The 17,246-nt window shown below is 39.4% G+C and overlaps 2 protein-coding genes across 2 annotated transcripts; one reads left to right on the top strand and one right to left on the bottom strand.

Annotated features, from left to right (window-relative positions):
* The first annotated feature begins 793 nt into the window (after positions 1-793).
* On the top strand, positions 794-2,018 carry LOC121929021. Its single transcript, XM_042464343.1, has 3 exons — positions 794-904; positions 1,020-1,085; positions 1,207-2,018. Exon 3 carries the CDS (start codon positions 1,332-1,334, stop codon positions 2,016-2,018), a length of 687 nt encoding a protein of 228 aa, XP_042320277.1. The 5' UTR covers positions 794-904; positions 1,020-1,085; positions 1,207-1,331.
* A 266-nt stretch (positions 2,019-2,284) lies between these two features.
* LOC121929949 (putative nuclease HARBI1) lies at positions 2,285-5,045 on the bottom strand. The gene is made up of 2 exons (XM_042466008.1): positions 4,259-5,045; positions 2,285-3,648 (listed from the first exon to the last, which is right to left on the bottom strand). The coding sequence occupies exons 1-2, from the start codon at positions 4,847-4,849 to the stop codon at positions 2,950-2,952; spliced, it is 1,290 nt and encodes a 429-aa protein (XP_042321942.1). The 5' UTR covers positions 4,850-5,045; the 3' UTR covers positions 2,285-2,949.
* Between the last annotated feature and the right edge of the window lie 12,201 nt (positions 5,046-17,246).

Here is a 17,246-nt window from a genome sequence, read left to right on the forward strand (position 1 = left end):
GCAAAGGTCCAGCGGGAAGATGGATTTGCTACGTCATCACTGTGCAGGGATTCTTGGCGCGAAAATATAGACTTGCGCCCCCTAGTGCTTTTACTGCTGTGCAGGGAGTTTGGGAGTGGAGAGAGCCAGCAGCAGCAGCTAAGTGATACCGCAGACGTTTGATTCACAACCTCTATAATTAGATTGCAGACAGCATTATTTTATATTTGCTGTCATTAGGAAAGCCATGGATAGCCATGCAGTGACCGAAAGTGGTGCCTCCACACAAGCAAGGGGGAGGGTGTGGAGTGCCAATGAAGTTTTGGCCTTATTAGAAATATGGAAAGAACAAAAATTGCAGAACAAATTAAAAAAGAATTATAGAAATTTGGATATTTTTAAGGATGTAGCTGATGAAATGGCAAAGAAAAACCATGTCAGATCTGCAGAGGAATGCAGAAGCAAATCCAAAAAAATGAGATTTGAGTATAGAAAGGTTGTGAAACATAATCAGAGAAGTGGAAGCAACCCTATTACATGTCCCTTTTACAGGGAACTAGAGGAAATCTTTCATGGGGATGTTAGCATCACCCCTCATAGGTTATCCCGAAGTCTTGATTTTGAAAGGGAGGGTGAAACCACAAATGTGACCGAGGAAACCGCATCCACCTCCATGGCTAACACAGGCGATGGAGGCACCCAGGAAACAACTACCAGACAAGACAGTGATGAAGGCAAGTAGCCCATCTGTAATGCCCGATCATTTCTGCTATGTGCGTGACAACATTATTATTTTTTTAAAATAACAAATGCTTTACTCTTTTTTTCCCCTTGCATTTTTCAGATTCTGATGACACTTGTCTCGATGACACTATCATTAATATTCCTTTCACCATTTTGGAAAGTGGACCTACGCAAATAGCAGGTAGTAGTATATAAATTTATGCCAATTTCTGGATCTATGTTGTGGTAATAAATATAGTGAACCTGTATAAGTGTTCAAAATAAATAACGTTTGTGTTTCATGGTACACTTTGAAGGTGCGACTGGAGAACAATTGGGACACTTGGAAAGACGTGCAGATGGTACCAGCGGTGGAACCGATGGTAGGTAGTATCTGCTTCTCTAAGAAAATTCCTTGTCTAAAACCCATAACATGATGCTAACATAAGAAATACATTTCCTTACTGTGGGCTTAATCTATTTTCTCAATTTTTTTAATTTCAGTACGTAACGATCCCGATGAGGAACAGGAACAACCCAATGTATTGCTGTCTCCTGGAACAAGACTGCGATCAAACAGGAACAGGAATCGTCGCGCCAGAAGAGGAGAACATATTGCGCGCACTATAATGCAGAGTGCTAGTCGAGAGGCCCAGCTTACCCGGAGAACACAGGAACGGTTCATGGACATTGTTCACGACAGCATGAAAGACTGTAGGAGGACAGAAATGGAACTTGTAAATATTATGAAGGAAGATGTTAGGAGAAGTGCACAGGACAGACAGAGAATGTTGCAGTACATGGAGACCATGACTGAACTGTACCGGAGGAAAGTAGATCATGAATGTTCACTTCCAACGGGACAACATGTTTCTGTCGCCCAAGGAACTATGCACACATCATTCAGGGCATCTCCGGGTGATATTCCTCCCTCAACACCAGGCCCAGCTGTATGTACAGATTTTCAGGAGCAACCATCCACATCGTATGTTGGTGGGCAATTTCAAGGGAACAATTCCCCTGAACTCTTTGATGAACTTCCTCCTGCTTATGCTCCTGATGGTTGTCCTGTCACTCCTACTAGTAACATTCTAGATGATGACAACACAGTAAAGAACATCAACAGGGATGTTCAGAATGTTGTGGAAGTCACTGATCCCCCTCAGAATGAAGGCTGCATTGGAACCGTGCAATGTGTGAGCAATGCTGGAACATCTTCCTTGCAATGCGCGGTTGCACCTCAACAAAAACAAAATAAACCATGCAGTTCTCGTACTGGGAGGATAATCAAGAAAAAAAAAATATTTTCCCCATAAGGGAAAATATTTATAGGGAAAAGGTTCTGTTTGGAAACCTCACAAATGTTTCTGAATTCTATGTTTACCCTGTTATGTGCCCGAATAAAGAGGGACTTTAACCATTTCTCCTTGAACCACATTAAAATTTACTTTCCCTGTTAAGGAAAACGTTTGTATGTCACCATGTGCATATGGATATGTTCTCACATAATGTATATACTGTACAGTTCATATCAATGCCTGCTTTCCTTACATAATGGAAAAGAAGTCACCAGACATTTTTTTTTGTAAATAGAAAAGATATTTATTCGTGTTTAAAAATGTGAAGTTATAATGTTGACAAAATACAGCTTTGTTATCTGCAATTGGTCTGCCATCCTTAATATACTTAAACATTTCCACAGCAATAGCAATATTATACAGCAATGGTTTCTAGAACAGCCTTCCTTTTGATTTTAAAGTTTGGTATTATCCTTAAGGTCTTCACAGTCTAACATTGCAATGGTAGGGACCATGATGTATTATTAGAAATGTAATATATACAATCCATTGTTACACCATTGTTTTCCTATATTCCCAAAAATGATATTTGAAACATCAATATAGCAATTGTTTAACACTACAAAATAGATTTCCAAAATTTGGGTAAACAATGACACTAATCTATAACAGTCGGGTATTTATAACCCACAATAATATATACACCAGTAGCAGAACCCGATTGGAAAAAAAAAGGTAAAAGAAAAAAGATTCTAAAGTACCGTGATTCAACATTGCCGTCTTGTAAAGTTATTCACATGTTGTACAAGACACCTTGTCAAACGCATGTATTTCAACATTAATAGATTGATACAAAGGTAAACCAAGAAAAAAACTTTTTGAACAGATCAATGCTGTTGGCCTAACCGAGGTGATGTAACAAAACATCAAATAATGTCAGTTTCTGGTGTTACCGACCCAAAATAATGCTAGTTACTGCAGATCTTACAGCTTGACCCTCTTTTTTGTGATCGGTAGAGTGTCCTCTGGTGTTATTTGCGAAAGCAGGGAGGACAATTTTCGCAGGCGGTTCAACATCGGGATCAAGGACTTCTCCCCTTGTCTCACAAATATTGTGCAGGATGGCACATGCTGTAACCACAGAGATAAAATTTTCCTCTTTCACAGTTAGTCTACCAGAAAGACAACCCCACCTAGATTTTAATCGCGCAAAACATCTCTCCACCACGCACCTTGCCTTACAATGGGCAGTGTTATAAGCAAGTTTGTCAGGTGTTAATTCTCCACGATATGGTGTCATTAGCCATTTCCTGATTGGGTAGGCACCATCCCCTATAATCAGTGGTGGAATGGCTACATCGTGGACATGCAGGGTGGGATTTCCGGGCACAAAACAGCCTTCATCCATCACTTCACAGATAGCGGAATTTTTAAAGATGTGGCTATCGTGCGACCTCCCACAATTCCCTACTTCTATGTCGATTAGCCTTCCACTGTGGTCTGTAGTTGCTTGCAGAACAATTGAAAATCCCTGCTTGCGGTTGATGTATTCCTCTCTGCGTCCCAGCGGTGGGCAAACAGAGATATGAGTGCCATCAATAGCTCCTATGCAGTGTGGGAATCCAAGTCTCTGAAATCCATCCATAATCTGAAAAAAGGCAAAGGTATAATAAATTTGGGATATCAGAAAAAGGGGGAAAATATATTTCATATCAGATAATGCATTATTATTATCATTATTATTATTATTATTGTTATTGGTATATGAAACTGGGATCACAGAGACAAAAGCATAACAAGGACAATAGAAATTATTATGTTTTATATACCTAGAACACACTGAAGGGGAATCCAGATGTTACTTGTTCACATATCAACTCTTACAAACATATCAAGATACATTTTTCCAGATTTGCAAACCACAACAGCACAGCTGGATAAGAGAGAGGCCAGCAGCAGAGATGCACCTCCAAAGTGCATGCTGCAAGCCTAGGACCACCCCCCCAGCACATCTGGATAAGAGAGAGGCCAGCAGCAGAGATACACCTTTGAAATCCATGCCCCAAGCCCAGGACCATTAACCCACCCCAATAATTGCAAAGGTGATTGAAAGCCTTTCTTTTTTTCCCACACAAGAAAAAGGCAGGATGTAAACATATCTTTATGGTATTACATAAACAAAATCTATATATCTGTAGATATGAATTAATGCATTTGCACCCAGAAGTCTTAGGTTTAAAAGTAATATTGATACACACCGTGTGGTAGTTTCCAAGCTGGATAGTTTTCCTCAGCAGCAGCTTCTCCATAGCAAGGCACACCTCGATGGCAATTTCTGCAGCTGTGGATATTCCAACCTCAAAACGGGAAGCCGCCTTCCTATACATCAGAGGGCTTGAGAGCCACCAAATAGTTAGGGCCACTCTCTTCTCCACCGGGATAGGACTCCGGAATCTAGACTCCCCACGCTCCAGCTCTGGTCTTAAGATGTTAGCCAGATCAAAAAGGGTTTCTTTAGACATGCGGAAGTTAGAAACCCACATGTCGTTATCCCATCGCTGGAGGACTTCGTCACTCCACCAGTTGGTCCGCTCCCGGGGTTGTTGCCACCAACGTGGGATGCGAGGCCAGGTCGCCATCCATGCCAGACAACTGGATATATCTAGATTGCCGCTGGCAGTCATAACTGCAATCTTACTCAAAGCAGCCCTCCGGCGCGAAATGAGGACAAGCGATTTGGCAATGCGACTCATTCTTCTCCTTCTTTGCTCTTCTTCTTTCTCTACCATGCTCACAAGATCAAAAAATGCTTTCTCCGACGCCATCTTTACACCCCACAAGGAAGTCATCGGACGACTTCCGGGTCAAAACAACCACAGAGTGGCGACGTCATTGGTAAACCGCCCACAAGATCTAATACGCATGCGCTATAGCAAACCGTTCTCAGAACGGTTTCAAGAAAAAGGAATCCCAGTGCGGTAAACTGCCGTTCTGATCCCGTTCTGATCACGTTTTGATTTCTAATGCGGTAAAATCCGTTCCAGGAACGTTATCATCACGTGATGAGATGGAACGTTCTCAGAACGCAGTGCGATAATCTCCCTTCTTTTTTCTGGTATAATGCTTTGTGAAATTAAGCTAAGTTGACCAACTGTTTACCACTGCTTCAGCACTTTCCTGTGATGAACAAGATAGTAGCTTGCAATACACCACTTCTGACATATGTAATGTTGCAAGTTATAGCATAGGCCACTTGATGTGTTATGTGAAGAATCACATTCCTGTCAAAGATCTGATGGGCACATTTCAGTTCATGCATCCCAGAATTTCTATGGAATGGCTACAACCTGCTTCTGAAATCATTATGCTGATGAATTGTGAGGAACAGCTCAGAAACCAAATAGTGCACATTTAGAAAATGCACATAGACAAATGTGCCCAAGTCAGATTTGCTCAAAATGCTGCTTTAGCATGCCTTTAGTCAATGAATATGTGATTAAGCATTGCATTCAGTTTAACACATGCAAACTGAAAAGCATACATTAAGGAGTGTTCAGTTTATTGTTTGTTATCCTGATCCAGCCTCCATAGATCATTTTTAGATGACGAAAATAATCCAGGTAGGATCTGATTTGAATCTTTATTGTTCCTATACATTCTGAATGTATCTAATGAGGCTTTTTTTTTTGGGGGGGGGGAGATAATTGGTGTTGGATTTTTTCTCAGTTTTTCTAGAAAATTCAGATTCTCAGCTGTGTGAATAACCAATGCGAATAGACCCGAGATAAACTGGGATAAAACTCTGCATGGCTTGAGCATGCTTTGAATACATTTGTATCACTGACTCCATCTTTATTCAAGCGCTGACATGTGTGAGCAACAGAACTCACTGAGATGTTGTGGGTGGGGCTCCTGCTCCCAATTTGGGTGTGGATCCTTTAGAGTCCATGTTCCTTTAAGAACCATACATGTGTTCACTTTTGCTTGCAACAGACCAAACTGTAATAAACAATAAAAAGAAAATGGACAACCAAAATCTTAAGTCTGTTTGTCTTCCTTCAGACTACTTGACCAATCCTGCAAGTCTTAGTTCACTCTTCCTCTGGAGGTCCTTCTGGAGGCATAGACCAATACCCATTCTCAGACCTCTTGCTTTCTACCTTGTCCCAGGTGGTGTTCCCACTGTTGCCCATGGGAGTTCCACCAAGTCTTCCTCTCCTTCTTCTAGCCTCTACCTTTCCTAGCATTACTGTCTTTTCCAGTGATCCATGCAGTCACATTATATAACCAAAGTACAGCATCTTCAACTTAATCATCTTAGGCTCTAAGGAGATCTCTGTCTTGATCTGTTCCAAGACCCATCTTTCTTTTTGGCTGTCCATGGTATCCTAAAGCACTCTTCTTCAGCACCACATCTCAAGTGACTGATTTTTCTTCTGTCTGCTTCCTTCACTGTCCAGTTCTCACATCAGTATGTGGTGATGGGGAATACGATGGCTTGGACAATTCTTTGGTGCTCAGCTGTGTATCTTTACTTTTCAGGAGCTTTTCTAGTTCTTTCATAGCTGCCCTTGCAATTCCTAATTTTCTTATTTCTTGACTGAAGTCCTTATTCTGGTAAATATTTGATCCTAGGTATGGAAATTGTTTAATTATTTTGATTTCCTCATTTTCTATATTGAATTTATGTGTGTCTTCTGTGGTCATAATTTTTGTCTTCTTTATGTTGAGCATTAATCCTGTCCTTGCACTTTCATATTTGACCTTTAGGCCAGAAATATGGAAGAATATGGACTTTGCTATATGCATAACCCCCTGTAAAGTAGAAAGTGAGTTCAGTTTTTAACTCATTAAGTTCAGTCTATACTTAAACATACTTATAACATATCCATTGGAATAAGAAGGCAATGGTTTTGATTTATTGAAATACAACTTATTTCAGTGATCTCATCTACACATAACTAAGTTTGAATTCATCTTAGTGTCTTTAGGTGTAAGAATGCCTTTGAAATCACAGTATGTCTCTGTAACAATCTTCCTTCTATATGATGAGGTAACAAAGTTTTAAATCTCTAGCCTCGAATATGTAGTTGGTAGCGTGTTTAAAAACTCATCACTTAGGCCAAGCAGATTGCTTGTAAATCAGTAAAATAAGTGTATTTTAGAAACAGAACAGAATAAAAGATTGTCATTACTAAGCTGTTGTGAACTTGTCTCTTAATAAATTAGTTGCAGAGGTTTACAGAAACTCTTATATCGGCTGCGACCCTTTTCCTAATCTGTAGTCCTTCCCTTGGTCTAAAACAGGGGTAGGCAAGCTTTTTGAGCCGGGGGCTGGGTTGCTGTCCCTCAGACAACTGGGGGGCTGAAGCCAAAATTTAAATCATTAAATAATTGTTTTTAAAAATTAATTAAATAAATAAACCGGGGCAAATGTAGGACAAAATTTTCAAATGGAGGACACTTTTGCTGATTTCTTTAAAAAATGTTAAAATAAATGCATGTTTCAGAGGCTTCTATAGACAATTGCCCCCCTTGCCCGCTGCTTGCCCCCCTTGCCCGCCTCCTCCTGATTCAGCAAAAAGCCTTCAGGCGTTAGCTGATTTAAGCAGTGGACTAAAATATGAATTAATTGGTGAGGCATCATTTTATATAGAAGGAAAATATTCAACTAGCAAGACTTTAAGTCAAAGGTGTTATCATTTTTCTCTTGAGGTCATTTTGAGTATGGCATGCTAGTCTAATGGGAAATGGAAAAAATGTTAAAAGTGAGAGACTTTGAACCAAATAACTGGTGAATGACTCAGAACAGTATTTGAAACTCAGTCCATTGCCTTGTGTTGTTCTGTCCTAACTCCCAGTGGGCCCTCAGAGGACCTTAGGGTTCTGTGTCACAATGCTAAAGCAATATTTGTTGGCACTGTTGGAGTTCCTTGACAGGGTGCCAGCTTGTGACCCTTGGATAAGATTCACTTCCAGCTTCTTTTGTTTCCCTTTCATCCCAACTTACTCCAACATTATAAAATGTCTCCAAAACTCCTGAGGTATTGATATTTAAATATAAGGCCAGAAAAAGCTTTTTAAAAATAAAGAAGCAACGATTGATTATTTCAGATTAGCAAAAGCACTAATATCAATCATTGTTTTTAGCATTGCCATCATCATCATCACCATCATCAGTTCCTAAACATTTAAATGGAGTCCCTAGACCTGAGGCTTCTGGAGTCATGATTTGTCATTTTGCATTTGTTTTTTTCAGTCTAGAGGGAAGAGTAATAGCCTATCACATTCTGGGAAAGGATGAAATGACCCCCTCCAGCCTAAGAGGTTGCCTACCATCCAAATCTCGAGTCTAGAGCTAGTAATTCTATGTCCTCTTCACACATCATTTTGTCTGCACATCCTTTCTACATGGATAGTTCAGTGGTGTTTCAGTCCTCTTGTCTCTTTGACTTCTCCTTTCTTCATCTTCATGACTCCACCAACCATTGTTTTCATAGGCTCCTGCATTTAATACCACTTAGTACTTCCTTTGGATTTGAAAACATCTTGTGCATCTTTGCCAGAAATTATCAGTTTTTCTTCTGACAGCCAGCAATCTGTTTTTATATTACATGAGATGTTTTAGTTCTTTTTTGCTTCAATTTCTTGTTATCTCATCTTACCTTTCACCTTCAACCTCATTTTCTAGTTACCCTTCCTTCAAATTCTGCCCTCCCCTCCACAGCCTTCTCTAAGTTTATTTCTACTTCCTGAACCCTGGGACTCCTGCTGCTTAGTTTCTGTTTCCCTTGCAATGGCCCCATACAGACTGCCAAAATAAAGCTGCTTCGGGTCATTTTGGAGGTATACTATTTAAATGATGCATGCATCCTAAGAGCCCAGAAGCTGTGCCAAAGCTGTGCTCCAGTCCTTAGGACTGGATCGTGGCTTTGGTGCGGCATCTGGACTCTTAGGATGCATACATCATTTAAACAGCATACCTCCAAAGTGACCTGAAGCAGCTTTATTTTGGCCTGTCTGTATGGGGCCAATCTCTCTTCAGTCCTGCGCCATCCCCTCTGTTACACAACTTAATTCTCAAAATAGATATTTCTGGACCAAGCAATCCTTTACAATACAGATTTTATTTCCTTTGATGTAGGACAAACACCTTTGACTTTCAGGCTAGTTTTTGCCTATAAAAGATCCCCAAAATTCTTCCTCACTAGGCTAGTTGGAAGGCACAGGGACACTATGTCACTGTGAACTCTGACCAGTCCTGATATGTCCATTCTCCCTCCACTCACCCGAATGGTCATATCCAACACTATCCCCCTCACAAGCCTCATCTTGTGTAAGTATTGCCATTAGTTCAGCCTTCAGCTATTCTAAGCTAACTCCTGATTTTCTTAATCCTGACATGTAGGTGTGAGTGAATGAGGATTGCTGTGTGATTTCCCCCCTTAATAAAATAAATACTTCATTCAGAGAATTCTGTCTCTGCAATATTCCTTTGAATCCTTTTCTCTTGGTATACATAAGGGAAATGGTCTTGAGGGTTCGTGTAGCCAACCCAATAAATTGAGCTAAGTAAAATCCCCCTAGAAAAACTATTGGCTACATATTGGTGGAGAATGTGGGCAATTTATTTCCCACAAGATCTGAGCACACCAACTGTACAAGCAAGGAGTTCAGGTTCCAGACATAGAGAGTGTGCAGACAGAAGGGATTTTTGCAGATACAGAGAGAAATTTAGGAGAGCATATGATTGTTGATCTTGTGTGCATGGCCATAAGGACAAAGGGCTATCATGGGTAGGCTAATCTCACTTCATTCTTTGGTTGGGTGTCATGTCAACTGGCTCGGGATGAGCATCCTGGTGGTGAGTATCCAATTACTCTTGGGTTTGATGTCAGAGAAGATCCTTACACTCTATTTTTATTTTTGCTATCATGGTCAGGAATACAGTTGGTAGGATCCAATAGGTTCCTCCCCCCTCCCACTTCACCAGATTAGTTCAAGTTCAGAATCCACATTGCAGCAGTGATAGGAAAGGAGAGTGTCATCCATAGCTTTGTTTGGGCCACTTCTGTTAGACAGATGTTTCTTCAGAGGGCTCCCACACAGAGTTCTTGGGAAGTGAGAGTAGTAAAGCCTTGATTGAAGGGCAGGAATCTGGGGGGAATCCTCATGCTCCCTTCAATTGAGCCAGACACCCTTCATTGAAGGGCAGGAAGCCAGAAGGAATCCCTTCAATTGAGTCAAAACCCTCCATTGTAGGGTTCGAAGCTGGAACAGATCCCATGCTCCCTTCAATTGAGATGAATAATCCTTGGTTGAAAGACAGTATCAGACCCTTTACCATGGCTGGGATGGCTGGTGGAGAGAAGCCATACTCTTATTAATGATTGAACCAATGTATGAATAATCTTGAACTATTCTGATGTCTACATCATCTACTTTAAAGTTATCTCAATCCTCTGTAGTATTTTTTAATAGTCAACTGTAGACCTGCCTTTGCACTTTTCAGCTGATTATAGCCATAAACAGGGGCAATTTCTGATAGTGGTACAACCCCAATCTCTACTCCAAATACACAAGGGTTGTAATGAAATGTTAGTTCCTGGAAATGCCTAAATGTCAGAGAATGAGATAGTGGATTGGAAAAAAAAATGGGATTATAGTTTTCTTTTTTAACAAACCAAAATATGAAGCAAGTTATGTTTGCATATGGGAGACGTCCATGCATGCGATTTCCACATATAGCCATAAAGAACAGCAGATGTGGTGGGGAGGATGTCAGTTGATACATTTAGCTGTACTGGTTAGTTTTTATCTCCTGTCATTCAGTTTTTATTTCATTATCACTTGGCTACTTCGTTATTTTCACATCAAAATGACACTTTTACCTATATATAAATCCCTGTGGTTTTATTATCAAGCTGAACATTGACTTTAGTGACAGCACCTCTTCAAGTGTTTATTTGAAAGCTGATCAGCCATATGAATTTGTGAAGAACCATTTTCTGCCCCAGTTGACTAATTATAAACTGTCAGGCTGACAATAAGATGCCTTTCTTTAATATACACATTAATTGCTAGAGGAACAAAGGCCTGGCCTCTGTCTAAAAGTGCCAAGAAAATTGGTTAGAATTTCCTGTTGCCATATTTTATTTTCCCTTAAGAAACTAACAATATTTTTTAATTGTCCATTAATACTATTAGCATAGAGAAGAGGAGGTGGCAGAGGCAAATATATATAAAATAAATATATCACTTGGCTTGAAGGAGTGTGCTACTTCAGTGAAAGAAAGAAGCATATAGAGAAGAAAATATTTTCAGGAGATTTTCATTTCAAAGGGGAATGGCTAGCACTGTGAGTCTGATTATTTGGCATGAGTAAGCTCCCATCACTAATCCGAGTTTCTGCCAACCTAACAGTTCAAAAGCATGTTAAATTGCAAGTTGATAAATAGATGCCATTTTGGTGGGAAGGTAATATTGTTCCATGCAGTCATGCTGGCTACATGATCATGGAGTCATCTTTGACAATGCTGGCTGCCCCAGTTTAGTAACAGAGATAAACACTGCTCCCTACAGTCAGACACGACATGGCAATCATGTCAAAGGGAAAACCTTTTCCTTTACATTTATGAAAAAAAATGATGTGTCTCTGTAGAATTTAACAACAACAGCAACAGCGACAAAACCTTCAGAGGACCTTAATGACTACCTTTACTGATTACTGAGGCTGCATCTACACTGCAGAATTAATGCATTTTGACACTGATTTAACTGCCATGGCTGTATGCTATAGCAATTTTGGATTTGTAGTTTTGTGAAATATTGCCTTCTTTGTCAGAGAGCTCTGGTGCAACAACAAAGTACAAATCCCAGGATTTCTCTACGATGGAATCATGATAGTTGAAACAGTATCCAACTGTATGACTTCTGCAGTATGTCAGCAGCCTCAAAAATCTTTTTGCCTGGTCTTCAGAATATGACAGTGCAAAAAGTTGAGGATGGAGAAACAGTTTGCAGTCAATTTTACAGTTTCAGTTCTGGGAGGAAAAAAAAAACAGTCCTCTAGTTTGACTAAAGGGAAACAATCTTAAAGTTTAGGGGTTTCCACCGGGAACCAGGAATAGGAACAGCAGTGTGTACACACACACACACACACACACACACACACACACACACAGTGGGACCTTCTTATCCACTGGGGTTTGGTTCCAGGATCCCCCATGGATAACCAAATCCATGGATGCTCAAGTCCCATTAACTATAATGGTAGAGCAAAATGGTGTCCCTCATATGAAATGGATAATCAAGATTTGCTATTTGGAATTTATACTTTTTTGGAATATTTTCAAGCTGTGGATGCTTGAATCCTTGGATAAAAAATCTGTGGAAAAGGAGGGCCAACTGTAATATATTTATATTTTTATTTATTTTATTTATACCCAGGATTTTTAAAGTAAAAATAACCAATTTTCTCTAAAGAGAGTGTGTGTAAAAGAAACCATAACAATAACAAGTGTATAAAACATTGTTAAAATTGTTGCAGTTGGGTTTTTTGGCCATGCGATAAGCTCCTTTGTCCTTTCTGCTCTAACATAACTGTAAAGTTCAGATGATTCAGGAAGCACGGCAATGCTTTTTTCCTCCTTTTTCTTTTTTGCTAACTGTTCACTGTCTTTGGTAGTCTCATGGTAATCTGGGTTTGGGACCTCAAAGTTGAAAGAAAGGATCGGTATAGAAAGAGTAGGTTGTAAGAAAGCAGAATTTACCCAATATCATATTTATCCAGGAGAACCAGTCTCCACCTCCAGTTTCTTGGATTTGTGGGGCATAAGCCATCATGAAATACCTTTAACAATGGTCTTAGGTCAGGGAGATTTGTTGATGGCCACTTAATGGTTTGAGAAAATGGTAGTGTTCAGCCTGTCTGGGGTGGAATTACCTGATGATAGAGCCCTGTGGCACTCCATGTTTGTTTACCATGCACTAAATGGAATCTCAAATGGTCAGAAAAATATGTGCTTTGGGGAAAATTAGACAGTAGTACTTGGTTACTGCCAAGTATAATTTATCACAGTCCTTACATATCTATGCTACCTTGGATTTCACAGGACATCTGAAGCTAATAAACTTAATATCTGGCTAAATATGCATCAGAATTGCCAATTCAGTGAGCCCTTAGTATCTGCTGGGGTTTGGTTCCATGACCTCCTGTGGATAGCAAACTATGTGGAGGCTTTATTCCCATTATATACAATGGCAAAGTAAAATAGTGTTCTTTAAATTAAATGGCAAAATCAAGGCTTGCTTTTTGAAATTTGTATCTTTTTGAAATATTTTCAAGACATGGATCATTGACTCTATGGCTAGAATCCATGGATATGGAGGGCTAGCAGTATAAATTTGCAGATCCAAGCCTCAGTTTCTTTTGACTAGAAAGAAAGGCACACTGTACTTAGGAAGGCACACTGTATTTACTGCAAAGTCTTCTGTACTACTCACCAATTCCTTGGGTTGATGATGCAAATTACTCTTAGCAAATACTGTAGCAAGGAGAAAATCAGATAGAAAGCATACAGGCTACCTCAAGTCAAACTGTTTTTGCCATGACCATAAATGATTATTTGAGCTTACTTCTATCTACACGCATTAATATTTGATGGAGACATAAAAACACACACAAAGTTCAAAAAGTGCCCTTATGACAGCAAAATGTTTTATCAACAGTATTAATTAATAAATACTTAACAGCACCACTGGGAAAGGACAGACGTGGATTTAGTACTTTGTGTTTATTTATGGGCACTTCCAGCTAGAGCCTCTAAAGTACTTTTAATCAGAGTGTGATTTTGCCGCATAATATCATGCAGTAACCATGGAACCATAAATAAAGCTGCAAAATATGGGACTTGATGGATAATAAGCAGTTATGGTGCCCTCACTGTAGTCAGGACACTGTTCAAAGTACAGATGAATGCAGAAAGAAGGGTCAGATTTTTTCCCCCTGATTTTCACAGCATTTGATCTCCAGATATCCCTAACCAGTCTCATTCTTTTTGGTAGTTCTACTCTAGTGTCTGGACTAACAATGGGTTTAACCCATAGGCTCAGCACATACCATACAGCATGTTTCTTCACTGCATATACCATCTTGTGTAAACTAAAACAATGTCTGCTGTGAAGCTCAAAACTGAGCTTCACACACAGAGGGCTTGATCTTCCTTCCTTGTATTCATCAGTACAAGCTTCAAAAGTCTACACAAGTATAAGATCCACACATGAATATGAAATGCCAGAGTGAAAGATAAAGAATCTATGTTAAAGTTTCTGTCACTTGGAGAGAGAAAAAAAACCAAAGATACATTTTTACATCTGCAAAACATACAAAATTGTATACCTTTTGAATACCTGAACTGTTGAACTATGAAAGGCCTAATGTGAATAGTAAATCTGGGAAGCTGAAGGTGATGAGAAGAAAGCATCACTGTCCTCCCTATCTGTAAAAAGAAAGAAATTAAACTAACCATATCTTTAGCGTGCAGTTTGATCTCTATATGGTCATAGATAACTAAATGGAAATGTCACATTGAGTGGTAATCTACATGTGAATATCAGAAGATATGGGTGCACCAGATATATCTCTTCCCACATTGGTAACAGAATGCTGGACTAAGTGGCCGTTGCCAGAAAGGCAACTGCAATATTAGCTTGCATTGACTTTTCACTAGAGGCAGGGCCAGACCAAGATAGCCTGAGGCCTTTGTAAACTGACTCATTCAGACTGAGATTTCTGCCAACTTGTATTCAACTTGTTTTTGATATTTCTTGATGTTTCTTGTTACATCCTATACAAACACTGTCATACTTTAAAAAAAAAAAAATCAACACAGCGGTGCCATTTCTTGATTCATTTGTGGGCATCTTGCTTGTAAAAGTGTTAAAACATTAGTCACATCATCCAGATGTGTTTTCAGTTGTTTCAACCCTCACATGGTCACTTTCTGTTTCTCCCAGTGTCTCCTTAAAACAAACACACTCTAAGGTGAAGTGCAAAAGTGTTAAAATGTTAAGATGCTGTTCTGCAAACAAAGGCTTGTTACAGACTGCCAGAATACAGCTGCTTTGGGTCTCTTTGGAGGTATGCTATTTAAATGATGCATGGGTCCTAAGAGTCCGGAGGTCGTGCCAAAGCCACACTCCATTCCTAAGCACTGGAGTGCCGCTTAGGTGCAGCTTCCGGATTCTTAGGACGCATGCATCATTTAAATAGCATACCTCCAAAGAGACCCGAAGCAGCTTTATTTTGGCAGTCTGTAACAGGCCAATATCCCCACCATCTGACTCTACTTCTGTAGACAGTCATTTCACCTAGGAAGTGAGTGTGGTGGGTGAGAGAGGGTGATCTTGATGCAATGATACTTGCATAAGAATAGCACAATTACAGTTTATGACTATAGCACTATAACACTAGATAATCTTTGTAAACAAATCAGAATCTATAGCACCTTAGTGCAAAAGGAGTAGGTTGCTGTACTTGAAAAAATCAATACACACACACGCATACACACAAATCAACCTGAGAACTTAACTAGAGGAAAGCTTCAGATAGTGCCCTCCCTTTCCCATTCTTGCAGCTTCAACACAACTTGAAATTAACTAGTGTGTCTGAGGGATGACTTTTCTAAGCACAGGGGTTTACTGCTTCATTGCTAAGGTTCTAAAAATATTAATTTTAACTAAAAAATAGAACCATGGTGGAAAAGGGAAATAAACAGAGGGTGGAAATATTATAAGATGAGAGAAAGAAGAGGGGTGGGACACACCTATTTCAAATGTCAACATTGATGAGATCATTAAATGTTCTTAAAAATGTCTTGCATCTTGATTGAAAGATACATTGGAATATTGTGGGAAATGAGGGGAAATAGCTGGAAATGCCCTGCGATTTGAAAAACACCATTTGGATCTTTTAAAAAATATATCTTTGATCAGCTAGGATTGACTGTTTCAGCTGTCCAGGATGCATTGCCGTCATTTGAATTATATTAATTAATCTCAGTAATATCAACACAGAGACAAAATTTGAATGGTTACAAAATGCAATGTTATCCATGACAAGCTGAGATCATTCTGAAAGGAATTCAATGGGGGGAAAAGTGAGAAAACAGACTGAAAAACTGAAAACAGACACAAAGAGTCAGAACTGAGGACTTGTAGAAGGTTCCATTCTCCAAATTCTTACTTTTGGAGAAAGAAATAAAGTGATTTTAACATGATACTGGTAGAGACTGGATGAATGTCTGAATATTCTTCTACCTTTCCCTTTCCCTTCCCAATTTTCAGTGATTGTTTTTCTGTGCTTATTGGTTGTATGATTTAAAACAAAGGTGTGAATCATTGTGGCTAGAATTGGCCCAAGGGATGAGACTGCCAGAAGGTGAAATGGAAAATATACAACAAGCTTCAGAAATGTGCACAATAAACATTTGTTGCCACAGGCAATCATCTGGACTAACTGCATGCAAAAAGACAGCTCCAATTATGACCTTTTCATAAACAACTGTTGGCTAGCACTAGCACAATAAATAGAAGAGGTATTGTAATGAGGATAATTCAAACATGCAAGGTGGAAAATCCTATATTATAGAGCGGGGGGGAAAAAGAATCCACTTATTTCAGCCACTAAAATGAAAAAGGGTTTCTCTTTCTATGTTTTACTACAGAATATAAGTCTCCTGTTATGTCCTGGCAGCCAAGCGCTAGATTAGGGAGAGGTACAGGGCGAGGAAATCTCCCCTCTTTTTGAATGTCATAAGAACATCTCCCCTTTCTTCCAACAATGGGAGTCAATGTTGCAAAAGCTCTGTAGCCATTGGATGTGAATGGACTGGAGAGGGCACCTGTAACTCTATGTGCCATTGGAAAGTTCATTGACACAGCTAGAAATATTGAAGCTTCTGTGACATAGAATAAATAATTCCATATATGTAATAAACAAAGTAAAGAACACTACTGCCCACCATGGAGAGCAAATTGCATTCTCAAAATGGCAGTCAGTTTGCATTTTGAGCTGTTTATCTGAGGGATATGAAAAGCTCCAATATTTCATTTTACTGAATTTCTGCAAAACCCACAAACATTTTTTTCCATTGGTTCACAAATATTCTGCTTTCTTTCCACATGGAAATTCGTACAATTTTACTTTTCACTTACATCACACATTTACTTTATTGTTGTCCTTAT

The sequence above is a fragment of the Sceloporus undulatus genome, chromosome 4, assembly GCF_019175285.1.
Source record: "Sceloporus undulatus isolate JIND9_A2432 ecotype Alabama chromosome 4, SceUnd_v1.1, whole genome shotgun sequence".
NCBI classification, from domain to species: domain Eukaryota; kingdom Metazoa; phylum Chordata; class Lepidosauria; order Squamata; family Phrynosomatidae; genus Sceloporus; species Sceloporus undulatus.